Source organism: Chiloscyllium punctatum, chromosome 1 (assembly GCF_047496795.1).
Source record: "Chiloscyllium punctatum isolate Juve2018m chromosome 1, sChiPun1.3, whole genome shotgun sequence".
Classification (NCBI taxonomy): Eukaryota; Metazoa; Chordata; class Chondrichthyes; order Orectolobiformes; family Hemiscylliidae; genus Chiloscyllium; species Chiloscyllium punctatum.
In genome coordinates, this window is record NC_092739.1 from 114,876,975 (window position 1) to 114,898,544 (window position 21,570).

The window sequence follows — 21,570 nt, forward strand, 5'->3', positions numbered from 1 at the left end:
ATACTCTACTAACAGAGCTGTGACTCCCAAAACAAAAACGATGTCTCATAAGTTAATTAAGCCCATGTTGCTGCTTCCATTAACAGTAGCCTGACCAAAATCAAATAAATGTGAAATTGTTGAATCTTGCTAGAAGTTTTTTTACAGCAATAAATCAAACAAATGATTATAAATTACAAAATTTTGACAAGTTCAGCTTGAATTGATTAGGAGGGACAGTATGAATTTGAAAAAGAAGATAAACTTGTTAAGTGAATGGGTAGAACAATGGGTAGAGCAAGTTCAATGTGGCCAAATGTGAAATTGTTCACAAAAAGACTTGGTTTATACAGTATTTTCCATGACCATTGGGCATTTCAAAAGCAATTAAGAGCCTACATAGTTTTCTTTTTCCCCCCAAGTGGTCACTGTTGTAATATAGGAAATGAAACCTCTGTTTCCTGCTCATCAAAACACTCAGACAGAAATGTGATAAATACCTGTTTTTGTGACGCAAATTCAGTTAGGTTTTGGCCACAACACTAGATTATTCACTACCCTTGCAAATAGTGGCATGGAATCTTTTACATCCATCCAAGCAGACAGGTGGGGTCTCAGTTTCGCACCTCATCTAATAAACGTCAGATGTTGTGGTACTCTCTCAAATACTGCAGGTTTGATTTTTCTCCTCAAGTCCTGGAGGAAGACTTGATCCTCGAACCTGGTGACTTAGTGCTGCCAGCTGAAACCACAGCTGATAATGTGCACAGCCACATGAAAAACATTGTAAAGGGCTCCCACCATCATACATTACAAAATAAAAACTAGAGTGCACTGTTTTTGGACATCAAAGATAAGTATATTCTGAAGTGACATAAAAACCAGGTACTGTAAAGGAACAAAAATGATTTGGGAGTCTTAAATCCATACAAGATTTAAGTTTAGTACAAAAGCCAATTAAATTAATTAATAGAATGGTGATCTGTATCTCCAGGGAGCTGGATTACAAAGTGAAAAAAGTTATGTTATTGTCTAGAAATTTGATCAGGTAGTGGTTTTGTACTGCACCACACCTCAAATTGGCTTTTGTATAATAAAGATCTCTACCCAACAAACTTGGCGGCAATTGACATTTTGAAATGAACGTGTGGTTCAATCTCGGGAATAGGGCGATTCTTCTGCCACTGTGTGTTCTGGATAAGGCCTCTGAGGCAATAAGGAGACTTGAAAATGTTGGGCATTGGTGGGAGAGACAGCTTAGGGAATAGGGGAAGATGGGTGACAAGATGGAAAATGGGGCTGAGACGTTTCCCTCTTTAATACCACATGAATACTTGCATTATTTCCCTCAATTGAAATTTTCAAGGTGGAGATATGGTGCTATGATGAGTGAATGATCAACCATAAACTAACAATGTGAGGAGGGTCAAAGAGTTGAATTGCTAGTTCCAGATACTAGGTTTATAAATTGCTGCATTTAGCAAAGTGGTACAGCTGGAATGATTTGTACTGATCTGGCAAATGCTATATTGGTGCTTGTAAATGGGGGGTACAGGGCTGGAGGAGAAACATTTCAGGTTAGTGGGAAATTTAGACTGGCTCCGTGGAGGTTAGACTGTTACAAGCTGGAAGTTACATCTGGAACTCACATACCAGGGGAGCGTTTAAATTAAAATGGCTGGGGGTTATGGCAACCTATATAGGGAGATAGACGAGTGAGGTACAAGGGCAAAAATGTAAGACAATGGGAATAAGAAAAGTGATTGAGAATTCAAGGGCAAGAATACAACAGGGCCTAAGTGTAAAATAATGAAAATAGGGACTAAAAATGTTAAAAAGACAATTGTTAAGGCCTTGTGTTTCAATGCTGACAATAGAGTGGATGAATTAATTGCACAAATAGATATAAATTGATATAATATGGAGTTGTGGCAATGTGGTTGCATGTGACTAGGGGATGGGAACTGAATAACCAGGGGTATTAAGTTATTAGGAAGGACAGACAAAAAAAATGATGTGAGGTAGCATTGCTGGTTAAAGATGAAATTAACGCAATAGTGAGGAAGGATTTTGGTTTCAGTGAAGTGGAATCTACATTGGTAGAGCTTGGAAACAAGGGACAGAAAATGGTAATGGGATTTTATATATCGCCCACTAGTAGTGGCAATATTGGGGAAGACATTAAACAGGAAATTGAGTTGAAAGTAACAAAGGTTATTATAGGCAACTTTAATATGTATATAGATTAGGCAAATCAATAACAATACCACAGAGAAATTTCTGGATGTATACAAGGTAGTTTTCTGGATCAATAATTTGAGGAGCCAACGAGACATCAGGCCATCCTAGACTAGGATTTGTGTATGAAAAAGGAAATAATTGGCAATCTAGCTGTGCGAGAGCCCTCGGGAAAAGCAAACATAATATGATAGAATTCTTTATTAAGATGGAGAGTAATGTACTTGATGCTGAGACCATGTTCCTGAAAGTAAATAAGGGACTACAATGGTATGAGGCATGAGCCTGCTATGATAAGTTGGAGAATTTTATTTAAAGGGATGAAGGTGAATAGGCAATGGCAAATATCAACAGTGCATGGAGGAACTGCAGTAATTGTTCCTTTAATTCCAGCCAGGGACAAAAAGGAAATGGGAAAGGTGACCCAACCACAGCCAGCAAGGGAAATTAGATCCAAGGAAAGGGCATACAAATTGGTTAAGAAGAGCAGCAGAGCTGAGGACTGGGAGCAATTTAGATGTCCACAAAGAAGGTCAAAGGAATTAATTTAAGAAGGGGAAAACAGGGTAAGCTTATGGGGAATATGCAAACTCATTATGACATGAAGAAAAATGTCAGAAACAATCAGAAATAGGGCACGTTATAACGGGGAAACAAAAAGATGGCAAACCAATTAAATACATGCTTCTGTCTTTACAAAAAAGGAGGGCACAATAAAATCCTAAAAATGTTGGGAAACTTAGGGTTCAATGATAGGGAGGAACTGAAGGAAATCAATATTAGTAGAGAAACGATGTTGGGGAAACTGACAAGATTAGAGGCTGATGAAATCCCCAGGGCCTAATAATTATATCCCAGGGTACTTAAAGAAGTGGCCCTAGAAATAATGGATGCATTGGTGGTCATCTTCTAACACTGGAGGGTAGCTAATTAAACTTTCTTTTTTCAAACGTAGAGAGAAATTATAGGATGGTTAACCTGAAATCAGTAGTGGGGAGAATGCAACAGTCCATTATAATAGTAGGGTACTTGGAAAACAGTGACAGGACCAGACAGAGATTCCATGGATTTACAAAAGTAATCAGGCCTGACAAATCTGCTTGAATTTTTCAAGCATGTAACTTGTAGGTTTGATGAGGCAGATGTAGTTTACTTGGACTTTCAGAAGAATTTTTATACTCTCTTACTTGAAGAAATGGAATATAAAATTAAAGCACATGAGATTTAGAGTAGTATACTGACCTGGATGGAGGTTGACAGATAGAAAAAGATCTGTTTATGCTTATTTTGTTTCCTGAGTGGCAGGCAGTAACAAGTGGTGTACTGCAGGGATCAATGTTTGAACCGCAGCTTCTCTCAATATATATACTTGGATGAAGCAATTTAAATATAACATCTCCAGGTTTGCACATGACACAAAGCTTAGTGGGAGGTAAGCTAAGAAGAGGATGCAGAGATGCTCCACTGTGATTTGGACAGGTTTAGTGAGTGGGTAAATATATGGCAGATGAAATGTAATGTGGATAAATTGAGTTTATCCACTTTGGTAGTAAAAACAGAAAGGCAAATTTATTGTCTGTCAGGCTTGAGATAAGGAAAAAGAGAGGAAAACAAGCCTGGATGTTGTTGTAGATGAATAAGCATGGAAGTGCTGAGAAAGGCAAGTAATATGTTGGCCTTCATGGCAAGATGATTTGAACAGGAGCAGGGATGTGTTGCTATAACTGGTACACTTTTGGCCTCTTTACCGGAGGAAGGATGTTCTGGAAACAGAGTGAGTAAAACAAAGATTTACTAGACTGGGATGGCAGGATTGAAGTGTGAAGACAGACTGAATCATTTAAGTCTGTGTTCACTGGAATTTAGATGAATGAAGAGGACTGTTTGAATTTTATAGATTTCTATAACAAGACCAGATGTGGTAAGCAGAGAAAGGATGCTCCCAATGACAGGGGAGTACAGCACTCAGAGTCATAGCACAAGGATATGGGGCCGGCCATTTAGGATTCAGATGAGAAAAAAATTCTTCACCCAAAGTGTGGTGAGCATATGGAATTCTGCCACAGGAATAGAATGTTTTCAAGAGGTGATAGATATAGTTCTTAGGGGTAAAGGAATCAAAATGGAGAAAACAGGAAAAGTGTACGAAGTTAGACAATCATATTGAATGGCAGAGAAGACTTAAAGGGCTGAATGGCCTACTCTTATTTTCTGTTTCAATATTTTATTCAAGTAATGCCAATTATAGGGTCCCTTTGGCAACATCCTCAGCTTAACAAACATTTCTAACCCACTTAAATTTTGTCAGCTCAAGAAGTGCATGATTAAATTATGATATTTTATGAAATTTGTAATCTACAGATGTTTTATTGCCTCAGATCGCAAATAAAGTACCTCACTTCATGTTGCTACCAACACAAAGCTAGAGCTATTAGAACAACAAAACTACTATGCTAATTTTGTTTCATTCATTTGGATGCATTACTGGCCCATTAGCTCTACAAATCTAGCACAGACTCACTTATTTGCTGTCACATTAATATGGAGTATTTTAACAAAAGCCTTAATTCAATGTTAGACCACAAGGGATAGTGACAAATTACATTGTTAGCTGGTTTCAAAACAAAACAAAACATGGTAAAAGGTGTATATTAAAAATAACATATCAGAAAGTGTGTTCATTCGGGTCAACTGAGACAACTGCAACTCATAAGTTACCTCAATGACTTTAGAATCAAATTCACAATTATAGACCAGTGAGCCTTACTTTGGTTGTGGGTAAAGTGTTGGAAAAGGTAATAAGAGATAGGATTTGTAATCATCTCGATAGGAATAAGTTGATTAGGAATAGTCAGCACAGTTTTGTGAAAGGTAGATCATGCCTCACAAGCTTTATTGAGTTCTTTGAGAAGGTGACTAAACAGGTGGACGACGGTAAAGTGATTGATGCAGTGTATATGGATTTCAGTAAGGCATTTGATAAGGTTCCCCATGGTAGACTACTACACAAAATATGGAGGCATGGGACTGTGGGCGATTTATCAGTTTGGATCCGAAATTGGATAACTGAAAGGTTGATGGGAAACGTTTATCCTAGAGTTCAGTTACTAGTGGTATACCTCAAAAGATCTGTTTTGGATCCACTGCTGTTCATCATTTTCATAAATGACTTGGATGAGGGTGTGGAAGGATGGGTTAGTAAATTTTTGTGGACGATATTAAGGTAGGTACAATTATGGATAGTGCCATAGGATGTTGTAGGTTACAGATTGACATAAATAAGCTGCAGAGCTGGGCTGAGAGGTGGCAAATGGAGTTTAATGCAGAAAAGTGGAAGGAGTAACAGGAATACAGAGTACTGGGTGAATAGTAAAGTTCTTGGTAGTGTAAATGAGCAGAGAAATCTCTGTAGTTCTGGTCACCACCTTATAAGAAGAATTTGGAAGCTTTGGAAAGGGATCAGAGGAGGTTTACAAGGATGTTGCCTGGTATGGAAGGAAGGTCTTATGAGCAAAGGTTGAGGGACTTGAGGCTGTTTTCGTCAGAAGAAGGTTGAGAGGTGACTTCATTGAGATAAATGTTGTGCCCTTGTTCAAGAAGGGCAGTAGAGATGACCCAGGTAATTATAGACCAGTGAGTCTTACTTCTGTTGTAGGAAAGGTTTTGGAAAAGATTATATGAGATAAGATTTATAATCATCTAGCAAGCAACAATTTCATTTCAGATAGTCAACATGGTTTCGTCAAGGGCAGGTCATGTCTCACAAACCTCATTGAGTTTTTTGAGCAGGTGACCAAGCATGTAGATGAGGGTAGGGCAATTGACGTGGTATACATGGACTTCAGTAAAGCCTTTGATAAGGTTGTACATGGTAGGCTGTTGGAAAAAATGCAGAGGCATGGAATTGAGGGTGATTTAGCAGTTTGGATTAGAAACTGGCTTTCTGAAAGAGGGTAGCAAGTGGTGGTTGATGGAAAATATTCAGCTTGGAGTCCAGTTACTAGAGGTGTGCCACAAGGATCTGTTTTGGACCACTGCTGTTTGTCATTTTAATAAATGACTTAGACGCAGACATAGGTGGATGGATGAGTAAATTTGCAGATGACACTAAAGTCGGTGGAGTAATGGACAATGTGGAAGAATGTTACAGTTTGCAGGGTGACTTGGATAAACTGCAGAATTGGGCTAAGAGATGGCAAATGGAGTTCAATGCAGCTAAATGTGTGGTGATGCACTTTGGGAAGAATATCAGGAAGGCAGAGTACTGCCTCAATGGAAAGATTCTTGGTAGTGTGGATATGCAGAAGGATCTTGGAGTCCATGTCCACAGATCCTTGAAAGTTGCTACCCAGGTTGATAGTACTGTTAAGAAGGCATACAGTGTGTTAGGTTTCATTGTCGAGGGATCGAGTTCCGGAGCCGTAATATCATGCTGCAACCATACAAAACGCCAATGCGGCCACACTTGGAATATTGTATACAGTTCTAGTAGCCATATTCCGGGAAGGATTTGGAAGCATTGGAAAAGGTGCAGAGGAGATTTACCAGGATGTTGCCTGGTCTGGAGGGAAGATCTTATGAGGAAAGGCTGAGAGACTTGGGTCAGTTCTCATTGGAAAGAAGGTGGTGAAGAGGGGATTTGAAAGAGACATACAAGATGATCAGAGGATTAGATAGGGTAGACAGTGAAAGTCTTTTTCCTAGGATGATGATGTCAGTTTGTACGAGGGGCATAACTAAAAATTGAGGGGTGATAGATTTAAGACAGATATCAGAGGCAGGTTCTTTACTCAGAGTGTGCTAAAGGAGTGGAATGCCTGACCTGTCAATGTAGTTAACTCAGTCACATTAGGGCGATTTAAACAAAACTTGGAAAAGCACATGGATGATGATGGGATAGTGTAGGGGGATGAGCTGAGAATAGTTCACAAGTTGGCGCAACATCGAGGGCTGAAAGGCCTGTTCTGCGCGGTATTGTTCTATGTTCTATATAAGATAATTAGAGGGTTAGATCGGGTGGACAGTGAGAGCCTTTTTCTGAAGATGGTAATGGCTAGCACGAGAGGACATAACTTCGAATTGAGGGGTGATAGATCTATTACAAAAATCAGAGGTAGTTTCTTTACTCAGAGACTAATAAGGGCGTGGAATGCACTGCCTGCAACAGTTGTAGACTCGCCAACTTTTTGTCCATTTAAATGGTCATTGGATAGACATATGGATGAGAATGGAATAGTGTGGGTTAGATAGGCTTAAATTGGTTTCACAGGGCAGTGCAACATCAAGGGCCTAAAGACCTGTACTGCACCGTCAAGTTCTATGTTCTAATATCTATTTTTTTATATATCACTAAATGGGGGTGAGGAAGTGATAAAGAGTGGGGAGAAGTGATTAGTCAATATTGAGGAGGTCTGCAACAAATTGTTGGAGAACATTATTTACCCATTCTTCAAGTTTATTAACTTGCAAGAGAAGGTTAATATAGATAAATGTGAGGTAGCCCATTTGATAGGAAGAGGAGGAAGGTCACTTGTTACTTGATAGGTGCAAGCCAATGTAGGGTAGACAAACAGGGACCTCCATTAAAAATACATCAATCACTAAAAGTTGCAATACAGATTAGCAAGGCCATTAAAACTAACACTAGTTTTATCTTTGGAGCAATAGATTTGAAATGTTAGGCTATGCTAAACATGTACTGAACCTTCTAAGTTCTAAAGAAGTCTAAAGAAGGGATACTGGACTTAAAACATTAACCGTTTCCTCTCTGCAGATGCTGCCAAACCTGCTGAGTTTCTCCAGCAATTTCTGTTTAATTTGACCTTGCTTAGACAATACAGCTTGCAGCTTTTGGAACATTGTAATCCATCTCCCATTACATATATGTACATATGATGTTTTGGAACTGTCTGTCTAATTCAAGGTTAATAGAAGTCGTGAAAGGGGTCATGTGACTTACTTCAAATAGCAGGAGTAGGCCATTTGACACCAAACCTACTCTAGTATTCAAGTGGACTGTGTTTATCTTCTACCTGAACACCACTTTTCTGCATTACTTACATGCTTTGATGACTTTAATACCTAGAACTCCTATCAATCTCTGTAACGGACATAGTAACTGAACCTCCAGAACTTTTTAGGTTCAGGAATTCCAAAGATTCAGAATCCTATTTAACATCAAGCCTTTGTAGTATCTTGAGTACAACTCAAATAGTGAGCCTGGTGGATTTATTGGGAAGAAGGTACAAAATATTCACAACCAAAGACATGGCCAGAGTAGTGGTCCTTAAGGGCAAATAAAGTTTCGCCTCTGAATATCACAGGGAGGCATTAGGAATGTCTGATTTTATTAATGGTTATATTTTACACTCTGTTTAACTCCAAAATAGAATGGAGTTAGAAATTTATAAGATAGTTAAATGACATTACCTGAATATAAGGCTAGTATGATCCACATTGCCACAGAGATGGACAGAGGCAACAGCAAGCCATTATAATATTGTCGTAAAGGTTTCTTAAGATACCTTTCAACTTCATTGGTTAGTCTGCAAGAACCTGAGAGACCACAGACAGAAGTGGCCATTCTCAACTGTATACTGCACGGAATCCAGATGGAAGCCTTGCACTGATTAAAGAGATTATATCTGAAAGGATTTAAGTGGGGCGAGATAATTCACACAGATTTGGCTACATGATACCTCCAGCTTTGTGCTCACGAATAAAGTTAGTTTGGGGATTAGAATTTATGTTGGAGCTGAGTATAATTTTGCACTAAAGCACGAAGTGACCTCTTAATTGATCATAGAGGGGGATTTTCAGTTCTTTAAGAGTTCTGAGTAATCTTTTCTGTAGTTGAAAGCGTAATGTGACTGACTAACATTTAGTCAGTGTTGAATGTTTGTTACAGAAGGTCTCAAACCTTAATCTTGTCATGTGATGCTTTGTCAGTTACTTAAAAATATATTAAAATTTTGTTTTCAGTCTCTACTGGATTGTAACAAGAAAACAAATTTTCCCCAATTATTATCTTTAATTCAGATAATAATTAGTTCAAATTGGAATTCCATCATTGATTGCATCATCAAATTCATGTTTCTGCAAAACAAATGTTTTAACTTTAAAAATTTACAATATTCAACTTTTCTGTCAGCCATGAGTTACTTCCAACATTCACATTTCATGGATATGGAAACTTTTTTTACTATTGGTTTGCGTTAACAACAATGCATTGGACTCCCAACATGGCAGAGAGGTGTAGACCATGCTGTTTAGGAGAGGTGGCTGAAGGCAACAGCAAAACAGCTAGATGTTGAAGAGATAATGTTTATGTAGAAATAAAGTTTAAGATGCTCAAACTATCTGAAAGTTCTGCCACCAAATAAACAATACTTGTACAGCAGCTCAGAGTCAGAAGACGAGCAGAGCCCATTATGAAAGAGGATGCAAGAAAAGACAGTGGAATAAATTCAAATGAGTTAAGATTTTTACTTTGTTGAATTAGGAGGCAGGAACCCAGTAAGATTAGAATTTATGGCTCAATGAGATGTATTGATTAGGAAGATATGGGTTACAGATTTTTGGATAAGCTGTATTTGCATAAAGGAATTTGCAAGGTTGGTATGAAGAGCAGTCAAAATATCTTCTAGGGAGCAGATACAATGACAAATGATTTTTTTTTGAAAATATATAAAAAACAAAACTTGCAGAATGTGGCAAGAACTTGCTTGTCATTGTCCCACTCCATTAGAAGTGGAAGTCCACTAAACCCTATTATCTTTTTATTTATTTAACTTGAACTCTTTATAAGTAATAATTGTTAATGCATGATGCATAAAATATAAGTTATACCTACATTTCATCTGTCAACATTTTCCATTAGAAATTCTTATATTCAAATTTACGTTCGGAACTACCAGTACTTGGATAAACTTGATACACTTGTATTAATTACACATTTCCATCAACTGAAATGCTGCAGCAACAGTACTAGGATGTATTTTAAGCATGGTCATTTTATACAGGCAGTTGCCATTGTAAATAGGAATATACGGTACTTCAATTAGAAATATATAAAAAGCATGGAATATGACTTTAAAATGGAATCTGAATTATATTTACACATTTGTTCCAGTCATTCCTCACACATCAGAGTCAAGAGTGTGACTGATCTCCAGCATCTACAGTACTCACTTTCTCCCAATATTCCTCACACATCACTCCATTTCACCTGAAGACTGGATTCCTCATGTAAACACAAAAGGAGATCAACTAATATATTTTAAGAACTGAAGTTAGAAATTATATTCCATGAGTGGACTGCCCCACTAGTAAAACTCAACCAATTTGTGAGTCAAAAATCATATCTTAAGAGTTCATTGTGAAAAATTCCAAAAAAACTTAATCTTGCATTAATTTTGAAATGGTTCAGTCATTTGAAGTTAGAATCATAAAATTAAAATGTTAATCAAAAAGACAAATATATTTTTAAGGTTTTATTAGTACCTGTTTTGCAGAATCAAACTTTTAAGCAACTTTCAAGATTCAGTAAAGCTTCTGATGGTTGAAGGTTTGTGAAATATTACATAGAATAATGCAACATCTGTTCTAAAATTAAAAGAAAAATAATCTGTTGCTATTGAAGATTACTAATAAAGAAACACTCCAGAACTACAGCAGTGAGGAAGACATAATGTAACATTCGACAACATTGTAAATGAAATAAGTGCAGCGGCAACAAGACAATTTAAAGAAAGTGCTTAAGTATATGAGAATTTCACCTCACGCTGCAATTCTTCTAAGAGTCCATGAATAGATTTCCTATAAGGGAATCCATGTGAAAGAGACCCATACAGGGATGGAGAGTAGATCAATGCCGGGTTTCCTTTTGTCCTTATTTGTCTGATAGGATTGAGAGTTTTGACTTCCCATTGTGTTTTCTAAACAAAATGCATAGATGGTGATACTATCCAGCCAGTGACAGATGATAGACTGGGCCAGTCTAATAATTCCTATTGCACTATAGGTTACTTAATTCAAATACAATTTTACAATAGCCTACAGTCCAGTAAATGTAGCTTTTGACAGAGGACATAAAGCAGCTTTAACCTTGGAAAATTATTATCCAGCTTTGCAATATACTGAATCAAATTTCTGTGCAAGAATGGAAGATGCACAATTATTATTGGTTGGGGGAACAAGAGAAAAGTAAAACAAAATGAATTCAACTGCTCTCTCATCAAGCCACAGTTTGAGGAAGATGAATGAAGTATAATTCAGCCACGTTACAACAGCTTCCTGCGATCAGTTAATGAGTCAATATATTAAGACTGCTACTATTGTCACCTTGTACTTAGTTTGTTTTCATCTTACTCTTTCCTACAAAGCAAGAGATTTTCTTGAATGATGGATCACTCTCCTGCTGCCACCATCACCCACCCCCTACCCTGACCTGCCATTCACAAAAAAAGTCCAAAAGTAAAGAAAGGTACAGCCATGCTTGTATAAACAGAGCTGGAAACTGAATCATACGTGGGATGGTTTTATTTTTCCTTTCTGTTCTCTCAATCAGACTGAGATGGAACAAGGGTCGCCTTCAGCTAGTTCCTGCACGGGTCATTAAGTCTTCCAGAGCTTTTTCCTGGTCATTGTTATGAACAACAAGAACTTCCTTAATATCACCCCGTGCAAAACCCATTTCTCTGAACTTGGACATGAGGTTAAGAAACTCCAAAGTCTGAAAGAGAAAATATAAGACTCATAAACAGTGCTTACTTTAGAAAATTAACAGCAACACTTATTCACAAGTTATATAAAATGTTGAATCAATTAGGTGAAGATTGAAGACTATTCTGTACTTAAAAAGAATTCAGTCTGATCCTCAGGAATGTTTTCCTTATGCATATTTTCCATCAGTATAAAGATGCTGTTCTCAGAAAAATGCATAAGATTTTTGGAATATTGTGTGCGCAATTAGATTAGATTACTTTACAGTGTGGAAACAGGCCCTTTGGCCCAACAAGTCCACACCGACCCGCCGAAGCGCAACCCACCCATACCCCTACATCTACCCCTTACCTAACACTACGGGCAATTTAGCATGGCCAATTCACCTGACCTGCACATCTTTGGACTGTGGGAGGAAACCGGAGCACCCGGAGGAAACCCACGCAGACACGGGGAGAACGTGCAAACTCCACACAGAGAGTCGCCTGAGGCGGGAATTCTGGTCTCTCTCCTATAGGAAGGATGTTTGAGGACCTTATAGAGGTTTTTAAAATCATGAGGAGCATGGACAGGGTAAACAGACAAAGTCTTTCCCCTGGGGTGGGGTAGTCCAGAACTAGAAGGCACAGGTTTAGGGTGAGAAGGGAAAGATTTAAAAGGGACCTAAGGGGCAGCTTTTTCATGAAGAGGGTGCTGCAGTGCATGGAATGAGCTGCCAGAGGAGGCTGGGACAATTAAAACATTTAAAAGGCATCTGCATGGGTATATGAATAGGAAGGGTTTAGAGGGATTTGGGCCAAGTGCTGGCAAATGGGACTAGATTAATTTCGGATATCTGGTCAGTATGAACAAGTTGGACTGAAGGGTCTGTTTGAATCTATTTTAATCTCATACTGGGTTCGGTTAATTGGGATGCCTGGTTTGTAACGCAGAGCAATGCAAACAGCATGGTTTCAATTCCTGCACTGGCTGAGGTTACCATGAGGGCCCCACCTTCTCAACTTTGCTCCATATTATATCACTTGTGGCCCTTGCTTAGTCAATTTTGCTCTGAAATTGACAGGCAGATTAAATTTACCTCAGTCTTTAGAGTTGCAAAATTGCAAACAATGACTTGGTCTTGAAATATTGATTCCATTTGCTCAATTAATGTTTTTAATTCAAGCAAAGAATCACTTCTCTCTCCTTTCCTAAATCACTTTTTATGGCAATAACTTCAGAGTATACAGCTCGTGGAACATAGTAAAAATTCCAAAGGCACTTCACCAGAATGTTATCAAACAAAATTAAGACTGGGCTACAGAGCAAATATTAGGGCTAACGATCAAATGCTTGACTGAAAATTTGAGAATTAGCTTAAAAGATAGCACAAGAGGTAAATAGGTTTATAAAAGTAATTTCAGAGTTTAGGATCCAGACAGTTGAAGATGAAGCCACCAATCCCAGAGTGATTAAAATTAGACATATCCAAGATGCCAGAATTGGAAAAGTGCAGAGATCTCTTCAATGTCGGAGAGGGTTAAAAACAGAGGAAAGGACATGGCTATGGGAAAAGCAAAATTTAAAAACTTAGGTATTGCCAGACAGGGAACAAGTCAGCAAGCACCAAGGCCTTAGTGGCACTTGGTGCAAATTAGGCTATGGTTGCAGATCAAGTTTCCAGAGGATGTAAAAGCCTGGCCCAGAGAATGTTGAAATTGTTTGATTTAGTGGTAGCAAAGTCTGGCCAATGGTTTCAGCAGCAAATAAATGAGACAGCAGCAAGATCAAATTATGCTGTGGAGGTGACATTCTCACTTCTGAGTGGGTTCATGCAACACTCCATCTGGAGATTTGACAATACTAACTGCTGTGATACTCGAGTGCAGTCCATCAATCAAAAAATGAATCTGTTCACTGATCACACTACTGTTTGTGTAATTGGGTGCAAACTGGTTGTCGTACTTTCCCTAAAAATAAAAATATTTAATTGCTTGTAAAGTACTTTGCAGCATGCTGTAGTCATGAAAACATAACTTTTTAAGCCTATTCCATTATTTTACTCCAATATCTTCTATTCCTCCAACTAATATTCTTGATTGCAAAACACACCCTCCAATCCTATTCCCCTTGCAAAAGTTTCATACCTAATGTCAGTTGAAAGGCAGTAATGCAACTCCAAAATTGAGGCGGTGTATTCAGTGGTCTCAATTTTCTCCAGCACTTTTAGCCCCAGATAGTACTCCTACCTCAAAAATTACAACTCCTCTCTCCTTTATCCCTACACCAAATGCACTCAAACGCATCTATTCCATGAATCTTGTAACTTTTCCCTCGATCACCTTACACAGTTCCTAACTAGTCAACGTTGGACAATGTCTGTAAATACTAACTGTTCCCATTCTTTGTGTGTTGTTTCCTACTTTTAAAATGAATACAACACATTCTTTTAAACTTCTATTCCACCCCTGTAATCTCCTCATCTAGCGCCCTATCTATACTTCTGGAAAATGTTAGCACCACCCAATTCTTTGGATTTTTTTCCCAATATTCCAATGAAATCGCTTTAGTTTGCCTTCTCACTCACTTAAAAATATAAAGACCAGCATTCAAAATACATGGGGACAGTGAGAAAATTCACAACCAAAATCCACAAACATTTGAGAGAAAAGAATCATTTGGCAACCAATCAAAAAAAAACTCGCCCGTGCACACAGATTGCTTCTCCCTGGTGTGTGATACTGCAAGTGAGGAAACAGTCTGAGATCAGAGGAGAAGCAAGCAGGTTAGTAGCGGTGGTGAACAAAGGTGGAGATGCCAGTAAACTTGGGCAAAGTTAATGGGATCAAGAGTCTGCCGGGGGAAGAGAGACTGGATTAGTGGTGCTGGAAAAGCACAGCAGTTCAGGCAGCATCCAACGAGCAGCGAAATCGACGTTTCGGGCAAAAGTCCTCCATCAGGAATAAAAGCGAGACCAGGGTTGACAGTCGATCAGGCAAGACAAGGGGTGAATTACTGCAGATGCCGGTATCTGCAACAAATGCTGGAGATCACAGTGGGTCAAGCATCATCGGTGGAGAGACAGCAAGCTAATGTCTTGAGTTGAAATGTTAGCTTGCTCTCTCTCCATGGATGCTGCCTGACCCACTGTGATCTCCAGTGGATTTTTGTTTTCAAGATAAGAAGTGAGTTGCTGTAAAAGGGGAGAGTGGAGCGAAAGTGGGCAACCAGAAAAGCAAAGAGAGATATATAAGAGTCGCTTCGGGGAGGGGGAGTAGAAGACATTGGGAAAGGAATACCTCCAAATATCGCACACTCCTATTTCTACATTCCTACAGTAATTCACACCCAAATGTTCATGTTCTCTGGATTTGAGCTTTTATGTTGGCATCATGCACTCATTTCAAGCCATCTCAAGTCACCTATGACTACCTATCTTGCATCTAAGCCCATCCAAAATCTTAACCTCAGTATAGTGATTTCAAGATTAGGCCTTCAAATCTCGCCAAAAGCTCATCCATTTTCAGTTTACAACCTCAGCAGTAACTACAACTTCAGTTGTACAGCATCTTTAATATAAACATTCCAAAGCACTCTCAGGAGCAGTATCAAACAAAATCTGGCACTGAACTACACAAGTCAGATGACTAAAAGTACAGTCAAAGCAGAGAAAGAGGAGGAAGAGTCAGAGAAGTTTACAGAAAGAACACCAGAGTTTAAGACCATGGCAGTTGAGGGTACAGCCACCAATAATGCAGCAAAAAGTCAGAACCTTCTCCAGTCACACCTTCCTGCTCACTTGCTTTTGTTTCGATCTGTCTAAATCCACTGGCCTTGATCCCCTCCTTCTAAAGCTTCCTTCAAACCTTTATTTTGGATTACTTTTGCACCCATGCTTACTCAGGTCTGCTTTGCTGCATTAAAGAAATATAATAAATGCCAGTTTGGTTGGCTTCAAAATACTGTTTGACCTCAGTTACATGTTTTAAATAAGTGTGATCTTATTTTTAAAAAGCAATAATGGAAGTTACAGCAAGGTTTATGTTATACTTGACTCACCTTTGGCTCCGAACACTGATACATTTCGAGGCCCTCCTCCACTAGTGCAGGTTCAAAGCCCAGTTCACAAAGTCGTCCATGGACAAACAAGTAATCAAGTATCTGAAAATGTTTAAGTGTAGGTTTTAGGAATTTATCCAAACTTGCCATCTAAATGAGAAAACAAAACTTTGTTTCATTGAACACTACATCACAGGAACAGGTTCTTTGGCCCACCATGTACATGCTGATCATGGTGCCATTCTAAACTAATCCCATCTGTTTATAGAATCCTTAATAAAGGGACTGAAAAATGTTTATTGTAATAGTGAGCTGAGGTTGTGCATTCAGATGCGTGGCAGAAAAATAGATTTACAATATTAACAATGATAATATTCATAGCACTGTAAAATGAGGCAATTGTTTAAAATGCTCAAAAAATAAACTTTCCAAGGCAAGTATTGGGAGACACTGATTCTAGAGAAATGAAACATAGAGGCATCTGATTAGTTAGTTCCCAATGTACCAATACTTTGCCTGAGCAGAATGATAATGATTGGCTTCACAAATGTCCTGCATTATCCCTAACAGTCTGGAATAAATCCCACCTATCAGTGGGACTTTACTGTTTTAGAAGTTGGGTCAGTTAGCTTAGTTGGCTGGGTAGTTGGTTTGATACAATGTGATGCCAACAGTGTGGTTTCAATTTCCACACTGGCTTTGGCTATCATAAATGAGTTATTTTTATTCATTCATGAGAGGAGGGTGTTGCTAGCTAGGATATTTATTGCCCATCCCTAATCTCCCAGAGGAAAATTAATAGTCAACCACATTACTGAGGGTATGAAGTCACATGTAGGTCAGACCAAGAATAGCAGTTTGCTTCCCTAAAAGACATTAGTGAATCAGATGGCTTTTTCCAACAATCAACAATGGATTCATGGTCTTCCAGATTTTTATCAAGTTCAAATTCCACCATCTGCTACAGCAGGATTCAAACGTGGATGTCCAGAATGTTACCTGGTTCTCTGGATTAACAATCCAGTAATAATACCACTAAACTGTTGCCTCCCCAGCAACCTCTCTCCTTCTTAACATCTCCCTTCATGTGAGGAAAGGTGACCCTCAGGTTAAACCACCATGAACTATCTCTCTATAATGAGACAGCAGGTCTATGTGCCTTCTGGGACTAAGGCAACTTTACCATATCTTTTACCAATTTTAGAGCCTTTATTTTAGCCAGTAAAAGATTTAACAGCTCAATCAACTATTATCTGAAATATTATTATTCTCCATTTTTGAGGAATTATGTTGCTTGCAAAACAGATTAGATTAGATTTGATTACCTACAGTGTGGAAACAGGCCCTTCAGCCCAACCAGTCCACACCGACCCTCCGAAGAGTAGCCCACCCAGACCCATCTCCCTCTGACTAATGCACCTAACATGATAGGCAATTTAACATGGCCAATTCACCTGACCTGAACATCTTTGGACTGTGGGAAGAAACCAGAGTACCCGGAGGAAACACATGCAGACACAGGGAGAATGTGCAAACTCCACACAGACAGTCGCCCGAGGCTGGAATCGAACCTGGGACCCTGGTGCTGTGAGGCAGCAGTGCTAACCATTGAGCCACCATGCCATCCACAAGTACTTTTTAAAATGGTGCAAAGTGAGAAAGAGATTTAAAGACCTCGATGAAATTATTTGTGGTGGAAGATATAATTTTAAAAGGCTAATAGGATGTCAACCATTACATGCATATGATTGATATGTAAAAAGGGAAATAATTATACAAAAAATTTCTAGTGATGCCACATGTGGATTATTGTATAATTTGTGTATTGGGAATCATATCTTCAGAAAAAAAAAGGCTTTGGAAGAAAAAGAAAGGCACTCTTGCATTTTTATAGCACTTTTCACAACCTGACATCTCAAAGTGCTTTATAGATAGGGCTTTGGTTTATCATTTCATACAAAAGACAGTGTCTCTGAAAATGCAATGCTTCCTCAGTGCTGCACTGGAGTATCCACTTCGATTTTTGGGCTTGAGTCCCATGACAGGACTTAAACACAAAATCTGTGATTCAAAACCGATACACAGATGTACAATACATTCATCACAATTAAATTCTGAGCACAGACTGCATTAACTTGCCTCAAACTTTCTGGATGATGGGGTGATTCTGTTGTGATTTTTAGAACTTTAATAAGGAATTAAAGAAATTTTGCTGCTGTTGATGAAATGTGCACCAAGGAGACATCTTCTAAAGATCATCACCGTTTATATGAAGATTTGTTTCCTAACTTTAAAAATCTAAAGGTGGTAGAAGTGAGGATCCTTTTTATTAAAAGCAGCAAATTTTATCTTAATAATTGCAAATCTGAAATCTAATCCATGGACAGCAAAAAAATATTAATGGGTATGAAGAGCTCTGGAGTCATTGTGGGTCAAAACATTGTCAACATTCTAAATAGTTTTCTTAAGCGAGACAAAGACTTCCAAGTTCTATATTGACGACAGATATACAAAAGTCATACATTTAAAATCATGAGCAAAATAACATAGGGAGAAGTTTGAAGAATTTGTCTTAAACAATAGAAAATTTGTTTGGAAATATGAAATATATCAAGCATAAGAGGTAAGTTTGCAGATGACACCAAAATTGGAGGTGTAATAGACAGCGAAGAGGGTGACCTCAGATTACAACAGGATCCTGGGCCAATGGGCTGAGAACTGGCAGATGGGGTTTAATTCAGATAAATGCGAGGTGCTGCATTTTGGGAAAGTAAATCTTTGCAGGACTTATACACTTAATGGTAAGGTCCTAGGAAGTGTTGCTGAACAAAGAGACCTTGGAGTGCAGGTTCATAGCTCCTTGACAGTGGAGTCGCAGATAGATAGGATAGTGAAGGAGGCATTTGGTATGCTCTCTTTTATTGGTCAGAGTAGGGTTCGAGGATTTGAGCTATAGGGAGAGGCTGAACAGGAGAGTGCTGTTTTCCCTGGAGCGTATTAGGCTGAGGGGTGACCTTATAGAGGTTTACAAAATTATGAGAGGATAACTAGGCAAAGTCTTTTCTCTGGGGTTGGGGAGTCCAGAACTAGACAGCATAGATTTAGGGTGAGAGGGGAAAGACATAAAAGAGACCTGAGGGGCAACTTTCTCACACAGAGAGTGGTACGTGTATGGAATGAGCTGCCAGAGGAAGTGGAGGAGGCTGGTACAATTGCAACATTTAAGAGACATTTTGACGGGTATATGAATAGGAATGGTTTGGAGGGATATGGGCCGGGTGTTGGCAGGTGGGACTAGATTGGGTTGGGCTATCTGGTCGGCATGGATGGGTTGGACCGAAGAGTCTGTTTCCATGCTGTACATCTCTATGACTCTAAAAAGGACAGGTCAGGCACAAATCACAGTACAGAAATTGCTTTCTTTTGGCAAATACTGAACTTGCCTTTTACCCAATTATACCCATCTTCTTAGTGCTGAAGTAAAAGTTTAACCAAGCAGCTCAGGATTAAACGTTTCCATTTTACTTAAGTGTTTTTTTTAATTTATGCAATGAGGATTATTGCCCATCCCTAATGCCCTAGAGGTAGTGGTGTGCTTCTTCAACCAAACCAGTCTAGACACCCACAATGCGGTGAGGATGGGACTTTCAAGATTTTGACCTCACAACAGTGAAAAAGTGACAATACAGTTTCAAATCAAACTGATGTGTGACTTAGAGGGGAACATATAGGCAATGGTGTTCCCATGCATCTGTTGCACTAGTCATTCTAGGTGATAGAGATCATTCATTTGGAGGCTATTGTTGGAGGACCTGGTGAGTTGCTACATTCCAACTTGGTAATGCTACACACTATTGCCACAGTGTGTCGGCAGTGAAAGGAGTGAATTTTGAAGGTTGTGAATGGGTGCCATTCAAGCAGTCTGCTTTGCACTGGATGATGTCAATCAGCAACCATCAAGAAAGCAGAGAGTATTCCTTCACATGTCTAACTTGAGCCATGCAGATGGTGGACAGTCTTTGGGGAGATAGGAAATCAGTTATTCATGGGAGCATTCCTAGCCTCTTCCCTGCTGTTACAGCCACAGTATTTATATGACTAGTCCAGGTCAGTTTCTGGTCAATGGTAATCCCAAGATGTTTACACAGGGGAATTCGGCAATGGGAGAGGATGGTTAGATTCTCTCTTGTTTTAGATGATCTTTGCACTTGCATGGCATATATGTTATTTAGATGTATCAGCCTAAGCCTGGATTTTGTCCAGTCTTTCTGAAATCGGACTTGGGCTGCTTCATTATCTGAGGAGTCATAAATAGTGCTGATAGCTATGCAGTCATCAATAAACATCCCCACTTCTGACCTTATGATGGAGGACAGGTGAATGATGAACCAGCTTAAGGTGGTTGGGCCTAGGACACAAGTGTCCCTGCTTCAGGGTCAGAAGGCCTGCTTTCATGTCCCACCTGCTCCAGAGATGTGTAATAACACATCTGAATAGGTTTATTAAAGAAACACACCCTGAGGAACATTTGCAGAGATATTGTGGAGTTGAGATGATTGACCTCCAAAAACAACAATTATCTTCCTTTGTGCCAGGTATAATTCCAACAAATGGAGAGGTTGCCCTGATTCCTAGGGACTATAGTTTTGCTCGGAGTTTTTGATGCCATATTAGTCAAATGGCTTCATGATAACGGCAGTCATTCCCATCTCACCCCTGGAGATCAGCTCTTTTTTTTTCCATGTTTGAACCAAGCCTGTAATGAGGTCAGGAACTGGGTAGCCTACACAGACCCAATCTGAACATTGGTGAGTAGGTTATTTCTCAGCAACTCTTGTTTTGTAGGACTTATGATGACCCATTCCATAATTTTATTAATTGTTTAAATTCTTAGGATGCAACTGGTCAGGTTGGATTGTTCCTGCTTTTTGTAGACAGGACATACCTGGGAAAATGTTTGTCATTGTAAGGTAGATGTGTGGCTAGTTCTGGAGCACAAATCTTCACAGGTATTTCTGAAATGTTGTTAAGCCATTTACCTTTGCAGTACTAGTGCCTTCAACCATTTCGTGATATCATGTGGAGGGAACTGAACTGGCTGAAGACTGTCATCTGTAATGCTGGGCACCTCAGATGTTTCAGAAATGCATCATCCACTTTGCACTTCTGCCCAAAGACTAATGCAAGTACTTCAGCTTTATCTTATAGATGTGGCATAGTGATAATGTGTTTGTTAATGGACCAGTTATCCCTACATATGTTCTGGGAACATGGGCTTGAATCACACAATGGCAGATGCTTGAATTCAATAAAACAAAACTGGAATAAAAAGCTAATCTACCAACTACTGTCGATTATCATTAAAAACTCATCTGGTTCACTGCTGTGCTTTATGGAAGGAAAACTGCCATCCTACCTAGTTTGGCCTGCATGTGATTCCAGATCCACAGTAATGTGATTGGACAACTAGTAATGGGCATCAAATGCTAGACACCCACATCCCACGAATGAATATTTTTTTAAAAATTCAACAGTCATACAGATGGACAGAACAGAAACAGATCCTTCTGTCCAACTCGTTCATGCCGACCA

The 21,570-nt window shown here is 39.0% G+C and overlaps 1 protein-coding gene across 4 annotated transcripts in view; it reads right to left on the reverse strand.

Moving 5' to 3' along the window:
• Positions 1-10,696: 10,696 nt before the first annotated feature.
• The window catches only part of ubap1 (ubiquitin associated protein 1), a 75,092-nt gene continuing 64,218 nt past the window's right edge, over positions 10,697-21,570 (reverse strand). For all 4 annotated transcript variants that reach the window (XM_072572737.1, XM_072572729.1, XM_072572756.1 and 1 more), the window contains 2 exons: positions 15,979-16,080; positions 10,697-11,950 (listed from right to left, as the gene is read on the reverse strand). In XM_072572737.1, coding sequence (XP_072428838.1) covers positions 11,810-11,950; positions 15,979-16,080 — 243 coding nt within the window. In that variant the 3' untranslated portion in view covers positions 10,697-11,809. The remainder of the gene's footprint in view (positions 11,951-15,978; positions 16,081-21,570) is intronic.